We start from the raw sequence: 18,398 nt of genomic DNA, 5'->3' as shown, positions 1-18,398 counted from the left end.
CCGCGGCCCTGGCCTTGCAGGACTTCCAAGATGGAGCCTGGCAGTCTCAGCCTCAGAGGAAGCCACGAGATTCCGTCAAGAAACGGAACGGGGGGGGTAAGTCCACAAAACTCCCTAAAACTAAAGACCAGCCCAGAGACATGCTGTACTATACGCAGAAGCTAGCAGGCCCTGAAGAAACCACACAGGCTAAAGCGCAGCACCCTGCAGTATGCACAGAACAGGCAGACAGGGAAAGTGCAGACAGGCTGGATGACACTGAACCTATGGAGTCTGTTCCTGATCCCATGCCAGACTTGTTTGATATGCAATTGGAGGATAGCCCCCAACCCACACTGACTGAAATACTGCATGCTGTACACTATCTCAATATGATCTACCCAGCATAGTTAGTATGCAAATTGTAGGTATACAGCGCCGGCAATTTCCTTTGGTGTGTCATTTATGCATCCTTTCTTTATCCTTAACAGTTTATTGTCCAATCTTAACATTTTGACCTGGCTCCCACACTCGCCCAAGAAATTGCCCTTAGGGGCCTTTAGTTGTTCTTTCGGTCTGGTTTGGTCCAGTATTAGTAAGCTCCTTACATCCATACTATATGGGAATACATACGCATGGTGAATTATATGTTGAACATTTTTATTGATTGCTGAATTTTAGACTGCCCCACCTCTATGGCAGTTTTAAATTGCATGTTCTAATACATGCTATCATTTATATGTTTTCTGCTTATTTCTGAAGCTTGATTATATACCGTTTGTCCCTTGTAGAGATATCTACAAACATTATTCTCTGAAACATACTCCTGAAGAAGCAATCACACCATGAAATATGTAGAGGTTGAACTGACCTAAGACGAGACCCCGAGTCCTCGTTCATGGATGGCTAATACATCCAATTGCTCAGTTGCTCTTCAGAGATTGAATTTGTGTGTATTGTATACCCCCTCTTCATAGAACCTTTTTAATTAAGTTTGTGTCGTAAATAAATGTAAACATTTTTATACGATTGTGAGTCGTTGTCATACCATGAGAGTCCATAGTTTCCTCAAATCTTCTGCCTCTTGTTTCTCAAAATTGATTGGAAGATGGTATATTACTTAATTTTTTCAGTTTAGTAGCGACAATCCACTGGCAACCTGTGAAGCTCTGGTGAACTCCATGCCCAAGAGGGTTAAGAAAAAAAAGTTTTAGGGGAGAGGGGAAGGGATAGAAATGCAAATATGTCTATTTAATTAAAGTCATACATTATGACTTGTATTAAATCATTAGCCGTGTCGGGCACTGTTGCCGTAACCAGTTAGCCTATAGACAAAAAATAAAGTGTGATCCAACAGAATCGGGTCACAAAGAGGTTACTATTGACAGCAATAAATAGTTCAATTTAAAAAAATATATATTTTGAACAATTGTTTATAAATTTTAAATTAGTAGAAAAAAGTGCAATTCATGAAGAGAAAGCCAACCCACAAAATCAAATTAAGCTTAAATAGCTATGGACAGACAAGACTCAAGACATAAAACATAAAAAAATCTACATATACCACAGGTCCGGACCTATTGCTGCAGTCTTTAATCTTCAAACCATTAATTAATGCACAAACGCCAAGTAAGAACTAGAGGAAAAATCGTTCTATAGCCCAATCAATCACCAGGTGGTTAGGAAGAGACTGCAGCTGGCAGGGAGGGTGGGGGATAGGGGTGAAATTAATGGAAGTCAAATGATTCCTAACTTCGGAGTAATGTCATTGCTAGCAGCATATAAGCCAGAAAAGAAAAAGAAAGTAAACTTCAGCAAGGTGCAGTTCCTATTCAGCATGCTTATTCCTAAATCGCCCATAAATGATCAAGCGACCAGTAATTAGGAGGGTTAATCCATACATACACAGCACCTTTTAGGAAATGACGGCTGGTGTTGTATGGAAAGTTTGTATTGCGCTTAATATCAGCACGTCTGTTAGCTAGACCCGATAACAGCTGAGATCCTTTTTCAGAGCATAACAATGGTGTAGGGTTATAAAGCGCTGCAGTGATATCAATCAGGGCAGTTTCTGATCAAATTTAGGAAGTGATCCATACATTACGGCTCCCACGCGGCCCGGCTCGGATGCCCTCTATCAGATCTTTAACCCATCTGTGTTCCTATGCTGGCTGGATAATTTTCTGCTACAATTTTACAATGAAACTTAATTTCGTCCCAATCACCACTGCCTCCCTGCTCAGTAAGGTGAGCAGCCTGCGTAAAGGTGTGACGTCAACGCGTTTCGCTGGCTCAGTTAGCGTAGCTTCATCTCGGACGATCATTAACACCCAGTCACACGTCCTGTTATCGTTGTAATGCTGGTGTTTGTAATCAGCAGTAATTCATCCACTAAGAAAGTAGTGTCCCGTTTCTCGAGTAGTCTGTCTAATGGGCTAGCCACTACCATGCATCTCCTAACAAATCGGGAGAAAAGGGTTATTTTTACAGCACTCAATGGTGGCTTAGCAGGGCTGTGGAAGATAAGGCACACACACAGCCACCCCGCTAAGCCACCATTGAGGGCTGTAAAAATAACCTCTTTTCTCCTGATTTGTTAGGAGATACATGGTCTCCTAACATAGTCTCTTGCTAACCACCTGGTGATTGATTGGGCTATAGAACAATTATTCCTCTAGTTCTTACTTGAAATTTGTGCATTAATTAGTGGTGGATTCATCAGACTGCAGCAATAGGTCCGGACCTGTGGTATATGTTGATTTTATGTACATGTTTTATGTATGTCTTGTGAGTCTTGTCTGTCCATAGCTATTTAACCACTTGCTTACTGGGCACTTAAACCCCCCTCAGTCCCAGACCAATTTTCAGCTTTCAGCGCTGATGCACTTTGAGTGACAATTACGCGGTCATACAACACTGTACCCAAATGAAATTTTTATCATTTTTTTCCCACAAATAGAGCTTTCTTTTGGTGGTATTTAGTTACAGCTCGGAGTTTTATTTTTTGCTAAACAAAAAAAGATGCAAAAAAAAAAAAAAAAAATCATGTTTTAATAGTTTGTTATAAAATTTTGCAAACGGGTCATTTTTCTCCTTCATTGAAGTGCGCCGATTAGGCGGCACTGATAGGCTGCATTGGTGGGCACTGATGGGCTGCATTGGTGGGCACTGATGGGCTGCATTGGTGGGCACTGATGGGCTGCATTGGTGGGCACTGATGGGCTGCATTGGTGGGCACTGATGGGCTGCATTGGTGGGCACTGATAGGCATAGTTAAGGCGGCACTAATAGGCACAGATAAGGCGGCACTGATGGGCAAAGATGGGCACAGATAAGATGGCACGGATAAGTGGCACGGATGGGTGGCACGGATGGGCACTGATAGGTACCACAGATAGATGGGACTGATGGGCACTGATAGGTGGCACTGATAGGTGGCTCTGATAGGTGGCACTGCTGGGCACTGATGGGCGGCACTGCTGGGCACTGATGGGCGGCACCGCTGGGCACTGATGGGCGGCACTGGGGTGCAGCACCTTTGAGGCAGATTTTGGGTGGCACTGTGGGTGGCACTGTGGGCACTGCTGGGTGGCACTGCTGGGTGGCACTGTGGGCACTATGGGCACTGCTGGGTGGCACTGACAGGGGGGCACTTACTTTATTTCAGGATGGCACTGCGGGTGGCAGGTGGGCACTGGCAGGGGGCAGGTGTCCGCTGGAATTGCTGGCCGTGATCGGGACTGATGTCCCGAACACGGCCGCCGGCGATCGGCTTTTTTTTTTCTCCTCGCGCTGTCAGCGCGAGGAGGAATACTAGCCGATTACCGGCTCCGTTTTATCACATGATCAGCTGTCATTGGCTGACAACTGATCACGTGATAAGGGGTTGGGATCGACCCCTTACACGGATCGGTGATCAGGCGAGTCTCACGGACTCGCCGATCACAGAGCGCGCCGCGCGCGCCCCTCAGGGGGCGCGCAGGCCGCTCGTAACCGGGACGACGTCAATAGACGTAGTCCCGGCAATCTAGGTCCGCGCTAATGCCGTCATTCGGCAATAGCGCGGTGCCCAAGTGGTTAAGCTTAATTAATTTGGGTTGGTTTTCTCTTCATGAATTGCGCTTTTTTTCTACCAATTTAAAATATATTAAAAAATTTTAAAAATATTTTTTTTTTAAATTAAAAATTTAACTATTTATTGCTGTCAATAGTAACCTCTTTGTGACCCGATTCTGTTGGATCACTCTTCTTTTTAGCCAAGAGGGTTAAGGCAGTGCCGGAAAATAATGGTGTCCACACAAAATATTTACAATTTGGGCCCAATTTGGACATTTACACTCACTACTTTACATTGTAACAAAGTGTCATTTCTTCAGTGTTGTCACATGAAAAAATATAATAAAATATTTACAAAAATGTGAGGGGTGTACTCACTTTTGTGAGATACTGTATATCCTTTGCACTTGGACTTTATCTGTTATTTTTATTTGTACTCACTATGTTTTGCAATCTATGTTTATATACTTTATACCTATGAATTTATTTATTTCTAGTTAATTGAGCATGTGCACCATCTATACACATTACTCTGAAGGCAATTGGTTCCACTAGATTTTATTTAACCGTATCATAATAAAGTGGGCTGAGTACAATGCACGCCACACTTTTCACATATTTGTAAAAAAAGTTTTAAACCATTTATCATTTTCCTTCCACTTCACAATTATGTGCTACTTTGTGCTGATCTATAACAAAACCCCAATAAAATACTTTTATGTTTTTGGTTGAAAAAGTACTCAAGCCCCTTGAAGTTTTCCACATTTTGTCATGTTACAAGGCACTGCTTCTGACACCACACTGGACAGAGATACATCGAATTATACAAAAATTCACAGACAGGAAACTACCCAAGACCCCTGAGCTCTTTTTAATACACCACCATAACATACCAAGCAAAACGTACAGAAGGTCCATCCTCCCAGCACTGATCACGGCAGCAAAAAGTTGCATCCACCTTTTCTGGAAACAGACGGAGCCTCCGAGAGTGGCTGTGTGGTTGAAGCGAGTAGCGGAAATGCAGACTATGGAAGACCTTGTGGCCACAGACAGGGGCATCAGGGAGCAGTTCCTCAAAAAATGGTACTATTGGCTGGAATTCTACTACTCAGAGGAATATGCGAGGTTGACAACATAAATGGGAGGGCTCAGGGACCCCTAATCAGGTGTGGCGACACAGATGGGGGGCTGGAGGATGGGCGATTCCCCCCCCCCTACTCCCCATCCTTCTTACCCCCTGGGCCTAACCTCCCTGCTGGAGTCTACCCCTTCCCCATCTTTTCCCCCCTCTTTAGCGTACTTTACCCTCACATTTCTTTCTCTATCTATCCCTTTAAAGGAACGTTGACTCATGAGTTGACATCAAATATCACCTCATACTTGCTAATGAACCAAAAGTACCAACACAAGGGACATAAGGAGCTTCATACTCACGAGACTGTTATCCCAGAACGGGAATACAGTAGTCTAGACCCAGGGACGTAAAATATTTTGTTTTTCATATGCTCTGGAAGTCGAGATATGCAGACATTGTAAATACAACAAGTTCTGCCCTTTGTAACCAAGTATGTTTACAGCGACCGTATTGTTATTTTGCAAATAAAGAATTAGAATTTTTTTTTTACAAGGCACTGCATGTCCCCTTCACTGGTTCCACTAATCGGAGGCCAACTTCTCTGCCAAATGATGTCTGTCAGGTCACCTTGAGGCGAGGTGACAGATGCACACCGTAGGGATCAGGAGTGCACCGCAAGGTTGTGAACCCTACGGCTGACTGCTGCGGACGGGAGACAGGTCCCACCAGGGTTAGAGTGTAAGATTCCCTGGGGTGAGGAGTCTAAGAGCCAGCAGGTGTTCACCAGAGCCTCGAGTGGCGAGGATGGACTTGGCTGCAACTGGCTCCAGGTCGCGACCCCCAGGATCCCCCAGCTCACACCCACAGTAGGCAACAGGAGGATAGGGATGGTGAGGGACAAAGCCAAGGTTGGGGCCACAAGCAGACAGGAATAGTCAGGGACACGCCAAAAGGTCAGGATCACAGGCAAACAGGGATACGCCAAAGTCGGTAACAGAACAACAACATAGCACACGGCAGGTAACAGGAAGCTAAACACACAAAGGAATACACAATGGTTGATCAGCAGGGTTGGCTTGCAGTGCACAGGTTAATATAGAGCTCCCTGATAGGAGCTAGGGTGGAGCCATGCCAGAGGATGGATTACAAAAGCAGACAGGGGAGGGTCGGCTGGTCTCTAGATAAACACATGGGAACAGGTAAGCAGACAAACTATTGCATAACCATGACAAATGTCTTTGCTCCACTCTTCACTAAACACACCAAATATGGATGCCAGAGCTCCACCCCTACCCCACAATGTTCTGTCACTTTCTCACAAGTAGGCACTTTCGTCGCATTCTGGTACAACCCAGGGACTCGATATGCTTGCTTCTTTGGCTGTAGTAAAAACCACTACTTATGCCATGTACACACGATCAAACAATCAGGTGGAAAAGTCCGGCGGACTCATCTGCCCTTGTGTGGGCTCCGGCTGACTTTTTTTACCCAAAAGTCTGGACTAAGAAAGTAGTTTTGCACCAAAATATGTCCACCGGACTCGCAGTCCGGCAGACAATATGGCCGTGTGTGTGCTAGTCCGCCGAACTTTTGAAATGAACAGACTTTTCCCGCACAGAGAAAAGTCCGTTCATTTTGAGCGTGGCTCCAGGTAACCTGGATCAGCGGATGAAGTGTCGCTGGCCCTGTCACCTGGTATGGACTTAAAGGGGAAGCCCTACGCCAAAAAAAACTGCGTGGGGGTCCCCCCATATCAGACCCTTATCAGAGAATGCAACCCAGCCGGTCGGGAAAGGGGGTGGGGACGAGCGAGCGCCCCCCTCCTGAGCCATACCAGGCCGCATGCCCTCAACATGGGGGGTGCTTTGGGGAAGGGGGGCCGTGCGCCCCCCCACCCCAAGCAACTTGTCCCCATATTGATGACGACAAGGGCCTCTTCCCGATAACCCTGGCCGTTGGTTGTCGGGGTCTGCGGGCAGGGGGCTTTTTGGAATCCGTGAGCCCCCTTTAATAAGGGGGCCCCTGGATCCCAGCCCCCCACCCTATGTGAATGAGTATGGAGTACAATGTACCCCTACCCATTAACCTGTGAAAAAAAAAAAAGTAAAAAAAAGAAAAAACACACAAGGATTAAAATTAGTTTATTGCAAAGCTCCGGGGGTCTTCTGTCTTCGAGGGTCTTCTCGCCGGACTCCTCCGCTATCTTCTGCTAGCTCTTTTACTAGCGGAGGAGCCCGGCTTTCTTGTTTGTCGCCGCCCTCTTCTTCCGACTTCGGGGGTCTTGTCCCCCTCTTCAGTTCTTCTTGCCGGGCTTCTGCGCCTTCTTGTAGCTCTTTTACAAGTGGTGGCCCGGTCTTCTAGCGCCGCTGTCTTCACCGCCTTCTGTTCTTCTCGTCTTCTCTTCTTGAGCTGTTGACTCGTTGCCGTCTCCGGCCACAATGACAGGCACGCGGCGTCTTATAAAGGGACATCGCTGGGTGATGTCCCCGCACATGATGTCACAGTCCCAGAGACATCATAACCTAGTGACCTAGTCTGCCGGAAAAGTCCCGTGTGTGGGCAGGTCCGCTCATACGGACAGTCCGGCAGACTTTATGGTGGTTTACCCTCCAGACTAAGTCCGTTGGATAGTATGATCGTGTGTACGTGGCATTATTGACCCTCTACTCATCTCCCTCCTTTGTTAAGCTTTCACTGTAGACCTAAAATAGGCTTTTTTACAAGACTCTGGGTCACAAATTTGACTGCAGACTTAAGTCAGTACTTTACCTCTACCTGACCTTCAGACGTTTCACCACACTGTTGTAAATATACAATATGTGTGATGGTTAATAATTATTGTAATTATTAGTATTGCTATGGAAACAGGAGTACACCAATTCAAATGCAAAACTCCTTTAATCCAACCATACTCTCCTGCAGCAACTTGGTTCTCCAGAGAGATAAAATTTATTGAATTAAAGTACAGATGAAACAATCCAGCAGAGTATTTGTAAATATTACAATGATCAGAAGTCCCCTTCAAAATACTTAGTCTTTGTACTCACATTCATTACTGGCCTAACTACTATCCCTATACCTCAGAAGGTTGACCTGTGTATTCTGGGACTGGCGAGTGCTCTGGCCCCCTCCAGAGCTGTTTGTACATTACTAGGCCTACTCCCATTTTGTGCTTGGAAAATCACCGGACTCAAGTGGAAAGTTTCTTCTGTGCCTACTCTGAATATGTGAAAGCCATTTGTCAATTCGGCCATTCCCCTATACAAGGAAACGTATTTGCATTGGTGCTGTTGAAAGAAATTTAACAAAAGTATGGGACATCTGGCTGGAGTCTGATTCTACTAATAACGAACATCATAACTCTGGGAATATCACATCTTAACTGACTATCATTTAATGTTTAGTCAGACAAGTAATCATGGCTAACGCACTGTAAAGCCTGTCAGATGAGCTCCTCTCATTTTTTTGGCTCTTTTGGGATGGTTTTGGGATGGTACAGATGGATGGTGTCACTGGCCTGGTTGTGTTACCCCAGCGCTTACATCTTCTGTGTACTTGAGCACTCATTAAGCCTCATTTTTAGCAACAAGTTTCTTGGGATGTTTAGTTTTAGTTAGTCGTTACTATGTTGTGTTTTTTTTTCCTTATTTGATCTTTTGCTTGTGTTTGTGAGCCAGGGTTATGCCCAGAGGCTGTCTTTGTACCTCTGTACCTTTTTCAAAAATTGCAATAAAAATAATTTATAAAGCAAAAAAGCTTAGTACTTTTATATAATGGCAAGTATAGGGGCACTCCACCCATCCAACATACAGTATATATCCACTCTATATTATGCACCTAGGTAGCTTCCATGCATTCAATAATGTATACCATCTTCTAGACCTCTTCTCCCATACTACTGCCTAGATCATGATTCCTCTTGATATCTAAAATTCCCTTCCTATACAGATTACTACCAGACACACGGGCCAAATGTTGGGCGGCATTGGCCAGCTCAATAGAAACCAGCTGACATTCGTCCCGTGTTTGACAGTGTGACTGAAGCCGAAAACATGTCCAAAAAAGATCTGCCGATCGTCTCCTCCAGTGTTTTTAGCCAATGGCAGAAAGCACTGACTGGAGTGTTGTGGTGGGGATTTAGGGGAAATGACACAGAACACAGTTATTGTGATGTCAGAACACAATAACACAGCAGGGGATATCACTGTACTAACATCACATAGTTGGTACTGCAGCTACTCCTGAGCTGTCAGTTTTTTTTTCTTTCAGCTCTGCTGGGTTGAAAAACAAAAACAAAAAAACTAGCAGTGTGTAGTAAAGCTGGAAGGGGTTTCTGATTCGCTGACCAAACATTTTCTATCTAAAACATAAAAATTACACTACTTACATTCTACTGAAAACAAAAATTAAGGCCAGTTACAGCATTTACAACACTTGTTACCCAGAAAGGTAAACAATGGACTTTTGAGGTGAAAGGGGCTCTTCCCAGCTATCCTTCTGGTTGTGAAGGGAACGCTGGCGCATTTGGCTACCGCTCCTCACACCAATTACCATTTTAGAATTTTTTCTACTTTTTGACTTTCTAAATTCTGACTTAAAATTTCTGAAATTCAAACTGACTACTAGGATAGATTTATGATATTTTTAGATTCCCTGGATTGAGTTCTCTGATCTTTGTTCTCTGGGATTGGTTCTCTATAAGTGACTGCTCCCTGTCTCACAATCTGCCCCAGCTTGCTGCTGACTCGCCTCCAAATCAAATCCAAAGCGACGCAGTGCCATATCGCAAAATATGGCCTGGTCATTGAGCAGCCAAAGTTTCCGGGGCTGAAGTGGTTAAACTCACCTTAGAGTGGGTTGGAATGTCGAAATTTATAACAACATCCACATGTGGAATATCAAGTCCACGACTTGCAACATCAGTGGCAAGGAGAACTGAACGCGATTTTGCCTTGAACTTGTTCAAAGCTCCCAGCCTTTTGTTCTGGAGACAAAAGAAAAATAATGTAAACAAAACAGCTGCAAAAGGTTATATATAAAGTGTACAATTAACCATTTTGTTAAGATTATGCAAAATGCAAATGCTCTGTTTTAAAAGGACCTTTTAAAGCACCTTTGGGAACATGTTAAACGTTCCAGCCCTCTTTAGGGTAGAACACATAACATTCCCACTCCAGCAGCATCTCGCTGATCTGCTGTATCTAGAGAAAGCAAGCAGGGTATAAGTTTTTAATACTCTTTGGGCATAAAAAGAAAAAAGAAATGTAAAACTTAATTATTTTTTTTTACTATTAATTTTCCAAGAAGTTCTTCACATGTCCACTTAAGTGAACAGCATGTGTTTGAGGTTTGAACCGAAGAAACAATTCAGATGGCATTTGCTCCATTATTCTTTAGGGCTTTCTAACACACTCTGTATGTGGACTATTAGGCCTCATTCACATGGGATGTTTTCATGCACTTCCATATAGGTTGTAATATATTAAATTTTTATTTTTGTTTATATTGCCACGGTATGGGCATCCACATATAGGCAGACATTATGTGTATTTATGCTACTACGATTAGGATGTGCATGCATTTAGGTTAACACCGGTCACAGCCGTTTTCTTTCACATGCCGTGACAGTGTCACGATCTATATGCACACTCATCTACAACTCTCGTCTCTTTGTTCCCTACTCTCCCTTTTCCCTTTATGTCTTTGGATTGTTCTTATACATAGTTGTTGTGTACCAGGTCTTTTTAGGATTATCTGTTTTTGGATTTAATTAACGTATATAGGCTACATTGGTTGACAATGTATCCATATGTTCTACTACTTCCATCTTGATAGCCTATATATACTGGATTCGATAATGTGTTTATAGGATTTATTATTTTCATTTGACAGTACACATACATTTTTGACCAATTACCTGGGAGGGTTCAGGTTTTGCTGAGCGGTTGTTCCTCGTGTCCGATTATATATATATTATTTCATATATCTTTTTTATACGTACATATTTACTGGTTCTAGCTTTAACCACATTTATATTTTTTATTATTTTTTTATTTTTTGTATACATTCTAAAAGTCATTCTGTACAGTATAATGGGGACCAGATGTTGCAACCATTTAGCAAGCACAGCCCAAGATCGTTGTGCAAATTAGTTAATTGGCCAATTAAATTTCTTAGGAGCAATTCTGTGTTATCTAAATTTCATATAAATTTGGTCATACAATGTTTGATATTCCTAGGTTTATTTTTTAACGTGCCTAGAGCACGGTCATGATTTGGGGTACTGGCTTGGTTGGTGGTTTGTATGTCAGCATATATGTATCTGGACACACTGATTGAAGTATGCGATTATCATTTTCATACATTGAGATCTTGAGACATGTTATCTGGGAGTCCTATTTAATGCTTCTATCTCCCTCTGATAATGGACATACAGCAAACAACCATTAATTATACAAAGCCTGCATTGAAGCATATAATTTTGATTAAAGGGACGGATACGATTGTTATCCCAGTCAGATTGTCCAAATGAGCTGGTCCCTCTTTAGTTCAACATATATTTTGGGCCTCTCTAAACATTGTATCACTAAATATGCTTAGATGCAGGAAGCCCGACACCTTCATTGACTTTTTGTGACAGTGCGATATCACGAACATTGATGGATTTTCTGGTAACATACATACCTTCAGATTCTTTTCAATATACGTTTATCTATATACACTTTCTATCACCTTTCATATATTAATTTGTGTTCTTTTCGACACTCATTAGAACAACCATATTTGCTCTTTTTTACTGAAATTTTCTAGATCTCGGCTTTGATTTTTAATATGTATATAGAACTATATATATATATATATATATATATATATATATATATATTTTTTTTTTTTTAACACTTTTATTTTTTTATTACTTTGTTATAACATTAAGAGTCACAGTGTATATATATATATATATATATATATATATATATATATATATATATATATATATATATATATATATACACACATACATACACACACTTACACTCCATATACACTTACTTTACATTTGTTCTAGAAATTTTTCTTTCTTTAATTTATTTACACATTTGGAATGATTGAACACAGATGGACATTTAGTTTTTGTTTTACTTTATTGTGAACACACGTACTTGTATATTATTATTTATACACACATTGCACATAAATCATATATTTTCACTTTTTATTTGCATGTAGAAAAACACTATTTTTCACTCACTTATTTGGCTTTATTTTTTGGGTTTTGCTTAATGAACATATGATCACAGGTTTTTGGAACTAATTATACAGGCAACATGTGTAAAGATCTCACATTCACAGTTTTTCAGCCGTTATGGATTTTCACCATTAACCATCAAGTCACATGATGTAATTCTTAGAGTATATATTTGTTCCTTATTTCAAATGATCACTAGCTATGAGTAAGCACTGATTTCAGTGTCAAACGCGTCAGCATTTCGTTCTGTATCACTTTTGCTGTGGATCGTGTTATGCGATTTTTATTCTACAATAAAAGGCACAAGAAAATAGATCCTTTCTGGAGTGCAGCTGTCCAGAGTTTTTTTTCATTTTCTCTCACCTTGACACTTGGCACATTGAGAAGTCTAAAGTGCATTTGATTGTCCGAGACAATGCGTGGAACATGGCAAAGGCAATGGAGGACAGTGAACTTAAAAGCATACCGTGCATGGCACATACGCTGCAATTGGCTGTGAATGAAGGATTGCTGACTCAGTGCACCATATCTGATATTGTATCATAAAGAAGGAACATTGTGGGTCACTAAGCATTCTCCGCTTGCTTATTTCAGATTAAAAGTTGTGCAGATGCAGTTTGGAATGCCACTGAAACGACTGCAGCAACATGTAGCCACTCGTTGGAACAGCACCTACAATATGCTGCAAAGTCTTTTTGAACAAAAGCATGTTTTAGCTGCATACATTGCAGAATATGAGCTACCGGCAACACTGAGTGCAAGTCAGTGGCTGTTAGTTGAAAATGGTTTGTTTCTTCTATCGACATTTGAACAGTTAAAAGATATAAGCTCAACTAATGCTTCCATTTCTGAAGTTATTTCCTTGATTGTTGCACTGAAGCGTCTGCTACAAAAAAAGAGGTAGAAATAGACCATGACGTAAAAACGGATAAAACCCACTCTACTGGAGGCCATTACCAACAGGTTTAAAGACACCAAGTCCAACCTTCTGCAACAGTTTTAGATCCTCGATTTAAAGAGCATTTAAAGAGCATTATTTTAATGTGGAGAAAAAGCAGTGTGCATGGGAAATGATACAGGCACAAATGGAGGTGGTGGAAGCATCTGGTGAAGAAGTTTAGAAGTGTAGCACAGAGGAAAGTGAGAAGAGACAGTTGCACACAAGTGAAGAGGAACACCCTCCCTCCATATCTAATGTTTGAGGAAATCTTACATGAATGCACCCCGGTCCATAGCAGTGCCACAACAAGTGCAGCTACCCAACAGCTGGACATTTATTTAGCTGAACAGCCTATCACCAGAAGTGACAATTCCCTTGAGTACTGGCGCCTCAAACAAGGTTTTCCTTTGCTTGCAGATTGCATGCATATATTTATCTGCCTCAAGCACCAGTACAGACAGTGAGAGACTATTCAGTCTAGCATCTCATATTCTTGATGAGAAGAGAAAATCTCTCCTGTGAGAAAGCTGAACAGTTTTTGTTCTTAAAGCGAAATCTGACACTTTTACTGAAAAAAGATTTATAAATCCGTAGCATAGACCAATTCATTTACCATGTTGAACATAGTAAATTAACTGGCATTGGACTGTGCTGTTGGATAATTGGAACATAGTATGACTGACTACCTGGTATGTTCCAATTGTCTAGTTGTGCCATTTGTTGGTTCATTGTAGTTCTTCTAAAGTTTTTTGCACTTCTTCAATTTAAGAGAGCTTTTGAACTAATGTACATTCATAGTTTGTTGTAGTTGGGCCAAACTATGTCTCTCCATGAGCTGTCAGCCCGCTGCATGAGCAAATGCAAAATTGTGGCTGCCTACATACACCAGTACTATACACTATACCGCACCGTTCCGGGTATTGGCGGAGACATCAAGAAACACAGACTAGTCTACATTGCTTGCCATGACTAGCTGAGCACCACTGCTGTAGACTAGTCTGTGTACCAGGAAGTCTGCACTCATACCCAGGGGCAGGAACACAGTTCGGTCTACTGTATGACAATGTATGTAACTCGCAGCTACATAAATACACTTTTATCGCACATGCAGCCGCTGACACCTTAGGGAGAGAACACAGGGAAAAAAGTTCTCGAGTTGAAAATAAAGAAAAATTGTAATATAGCATTAGCATATGCTAAACTTATATTCACAGAAACTGTGAAACAGAATAACAGCCTTCTGCCATATTTAGGTTATGGTTAGTTGTTCTTTATACTTAGTTATACATACTTTGATGTTGGGCCAAACTATGTCAGTCATTGTCTCTCCCAAAGCTGTCAGCCTGCTGCATGTGCAAAACTATGTTCTGTATCTGTGGCTGTCTACAAACTCCAGTACTATACACTATAACGCACTGTGTTCTGGGTATGGACCAAGACTATGCTGTAGTTATTTTAATTTATTACAATTTTGTCTTTTGATTTCATCTTGTGTCCACTGTCCAATTTATTTGGGTTGCTTTTTATCAAATTACTTATTTACATTACTGGACTGTACTATTCTTTTATTCGTAAAATTAATGCTCAAGTTGAATATGGATAATATAACAACATTTTATACATCAAAAAAAATTTTCATTTAATATATAAAAAAAGCCATTTTCTGTATCGGTCAGTTTCAGCCTAGTGTATTTTTCATCTCGTATCAGTTACGGCACCAAAAAACAAATTCGGAGCACCCCTAATTTTATATATATATATATATATATATATATATATATATATATATATATATATATATATATACACATATATACATATACATATACATACACACACACACACACACACACACGGGACGGAAAGTATTCAGACCCCCTTAAAGTTTTCACTCTGTTATATTGCAGCCATTTGCCAAAATCCTTTACGTTCATTTTTTTCTTCATTAACCACCAGGTGCCTGTGCTATAGCCAAAAGACAGCTACAGCACAGATTCCAATTGCTGGGAGGCAGTCCCTTGACGGCCTCCTGTTCATTTCCGTGATGCACGCTCCCGTGGAGCATTGGGGAAATTCTGCGCTGGCCACGTCCAGCCAGTCAAAGATCGCTGTAAATGGACAATCACAGCAGCCGTTTACAGTGTCATCTGAGTGTCCAATGAGAGATGATCTCATATGTAAACATGAGATAATCTCTCATCGCTGGCTCTCCCTACTCACATAGAGACAGCGCGTGAGGAGGGGAGAGCAAACGGCTGCAGAGGTTAGTGAAAAAAAACGGAAAATAAAGTGCTCACAGTAAAATGTCCATGCCACCTGTCCCCACTGCCACGTATAAATGCCATCTGTCATCGGTGCCACATATTAGTGCCATCTGTCATCAGTGTCATGTGTCAGTGCCATCTGTCATCAGTGCCACGTATCAGTACCATCTGTCATCAGTGCCACTACAGTGTCATTGTCCTGGTGCTTCAGGGCCTTCAAAAATTTAATAGGTAGTCAAGAAGTTAGATGTGTACTTTATGCTCCTAGAACATGTGATGGTGCTCCCTGCATGTTTGTCCTCTCTCTGTGGCCAGGCTGTGGAAAAGTCCCACACATAGTTACATAGTAAGGTTGAATAAAGACACTAGTCCATCCTGTTCAACTTGAGTGAGTGTCTACAATTGTCCCTATCCCTGTACATTGCACACTCACATTGGTCCCTACCCTCAAGGAGCCCACAATCCAAGGTCCCCATTCATATACTAGGGCCAATTTTGGACAGAAGCCAATTAACCTACCTGCAAGTCTTTGGAGTGTGGGAGGAAACCAGAGTACCTGGAGGAAACCAATGCAGGCACAGGGAGAACATGCAAACTCCAGGCAGGTAGTGTCGTGATTGAGATTTGAACCAGCGACCCTTTTTACTGCTAAGCGAGAGTACTAACAACAACTACACCACTGTGCCTCCCTAAATGTGGTATGGTAATACTCAGGAGGAGTAGCAGAATGTATTTTGGGGTGTCATTTGTGGTATACACATGCCATGTGAGAGAAATAACCTATTACAATGACAAGTGTGTGTGTGTGTGTGTGTGTGTGTGTGTGTGTGTGTGTGTGTGTGTGTGTGTGTGTGTGTGTGTAATCTTCAAAGAATCTGCAAAGAATAGTAGGAAAAAATGACATCAAAAAGCTCACCATGCATCTTACTAAATGGCTTGGAATGTCTACTTTGAAAAAAGGGGTCATTTGGGAGGTATTTGTACTTAACCTGGCTCGTGCGGGGTGCAAAAAATGAGATCGGCCACCAGTACATTAGATGTGATCAATTTTTTTTATGATTTGCACCACAGCTTGTAGACTCTCTAACTTTCACAAAGACCAAATAATATCCACTAATTTGGGTTATTTTTACCAAATATATGTACCAGTATAAATCGTGGCCAAAATTTATGAAGAAAAATTATTAATTTGCAAAATGTTATCACAGAAACAAAGAAAACGCGTTTTTAAATTTTTTTTAAAATTTTGTCTTTTTTTTTCATTTATAGCGCATAAAATAAAAAACCCAGAGGTTATCAAATATCACCAAAAGAAAGCTGTATTGTATGAAAAAAAAGACAAAAAATTAATTTGGGTACAATATTACATGACTGAGTAATTTTCATTCAAAGTGTGAGCACTGAAAGCTGAAAATTGGTTTAGTCACGAGGAAGGTTTAAGTGTCCAGTTGTCAAGTGGTTAATGTACACACAGCACCCCATAGACAGAAACACACAGAATTGTTGACATTTTTGAAGATTTATTAACCACTTCAATACAGGGCACTTAAACACCTTCCTGCCCAGACCAATTTTGAGCTTTCAGCGCTGTCGCACTTTGAATGACAATTGCGCGGTCAAGCTACACTGTACCCAAATGAAATTTTTATCATTTTTTTCCCACAAATAGAGCTTTCTTTTGGTGGTATTTGATCACCTCTGCGGTTTTTATTTTTTGTGCTACAAATAAAAAAATACCGAAAATTTTGAATAAAAAAATGTTTTTTTTTTGTTTCAGTTTCAAAACTTTGTAAATAAGTACGTTTTCTCCTTCACGGATGGGCACTGATAAGGCGGCACTGATGGGCACCAATGAAGTGGCACTGATGGGGTGGCATTGATGGACACTGATAGGCGACACGGATGGGCGACACGGATGGGCGACACGGATGGACACTGATAGGTGGCACAAATTGGCAGTGATATCTGGCACGTATTGGCATGGATGGGCGGCATAGATGGGCATGGGTAGGCAGCATAGATGGGCATGGGTAGGCGGCACAGATGGGCATGGGTAGGCGGCACAGATGGGCATGGGTAGGCGGCACAGATGGGCATTGGTAGGCGGCACAGATGGGCATGGGTGGGCACTGATAGGCGGCACAGGTGGGCACTGATAGGCGGCAAAGGTGGGCACTGATAGGCGGCACAGGTGGGCACTGATAGGCGGCACAGGTGGGCACTCATTAGCAACACAGGTGGGCACTCATTAGCAACACAGGTGTTATACTGTACTAATGGATGCCAATCAGTGCCAAACAATAATGCATGCCAATCAGTGATGCCCATTGTGGGCACTGATTGGCATCCATTGTGCCTGACTGGCATCCCTGGTGGTCTAGGGAGGATTACCTCTGCTGGGCATCCCTGGTGGTCTGGTGGCGTCCCTGGTGGTCCAGTGTGGGCATCCTTGGGGGGGGCTGTGCTGATAATCGATCAGCACAGACCCCCCCTGTCAGAGGAGCAGCCGATCGGCTCTCCTCTACTCGCGTCTGACAGACGCGAGTGAGGAAAAGCAGATCACTGGCTCTTCCCATTTACACTGTGATCAGCCGTGATTGGACACAGCTGATCACGTGGTAAAGAGTCTCCGTCGGAGACCCTTTACCGAGATCGTAGTTGCCGGGTGTCAGACTGACACCCCGCAACAACGATCGCCGCGATGCGCGCTCCCGGGGGCGCGCAGTGGCTCATAATCCTGATGACGACATATGACGTCCGGTTAGGATTATGAAACCACTTTGCCGCCGTCTATTTGTAATAGGGCGGGCGGCAAGTGGTTAAAGAAAAAAACTGAAA

At 42.2% G+C, this 18,398-nt stretch overlaps 1 protein-coding gene across 3 annotated transcripts in view; it reads right to left on the bottom strand.

Moving 5' to 3' along the window:
- DDX47 (DEAD-box helicase 47) overlaps positions 1-18,398 on the bottom strand; it is a 612,119-nt gene that overhangs the window by 176,842 nt on the left and 416,879 nt on the right. For 2 of the 3 annotated variants that reach the window (XM_077452461.1, XM_077452459.1), the window contains one exon: positions 9,957-10,094. The exons of the other annotated variant lie outside the window; for it this stretch is intronic. In XM_077452461.1, coding sequence (XP_077308587.1) covers positions 9,957-10,094 — 138 coding nt within the window. The remainder of the gene's footprint in view (positions 1-9,956; positions 10,095-18,398) is intronic. 3 annotated transcript variants of the gene reach the window in all.

This window comes from Lithobates pipiens, unplaced genomic scaffold (assembly GCF_037356315.1).
Source record: "Lithobates pipiens isolate NorthernLeopardFrog02 unplaced genomic scaffold, aLitPip1_a1.2 Scaffold_23, whole genome shotgun sequence".
In the NCBI taxonomy this organism is placed as follows: Eukaryota; Metazoa; Chordata; class Amphibia; order Anura; family Ranidae; genus Lithobates; species Lithobates pipiens.
The sequence above is the reverse complement of the archived record's forward strand: the minus strand, read 5'-3'. Positions and strand labels throughout refer to the sequence as shown.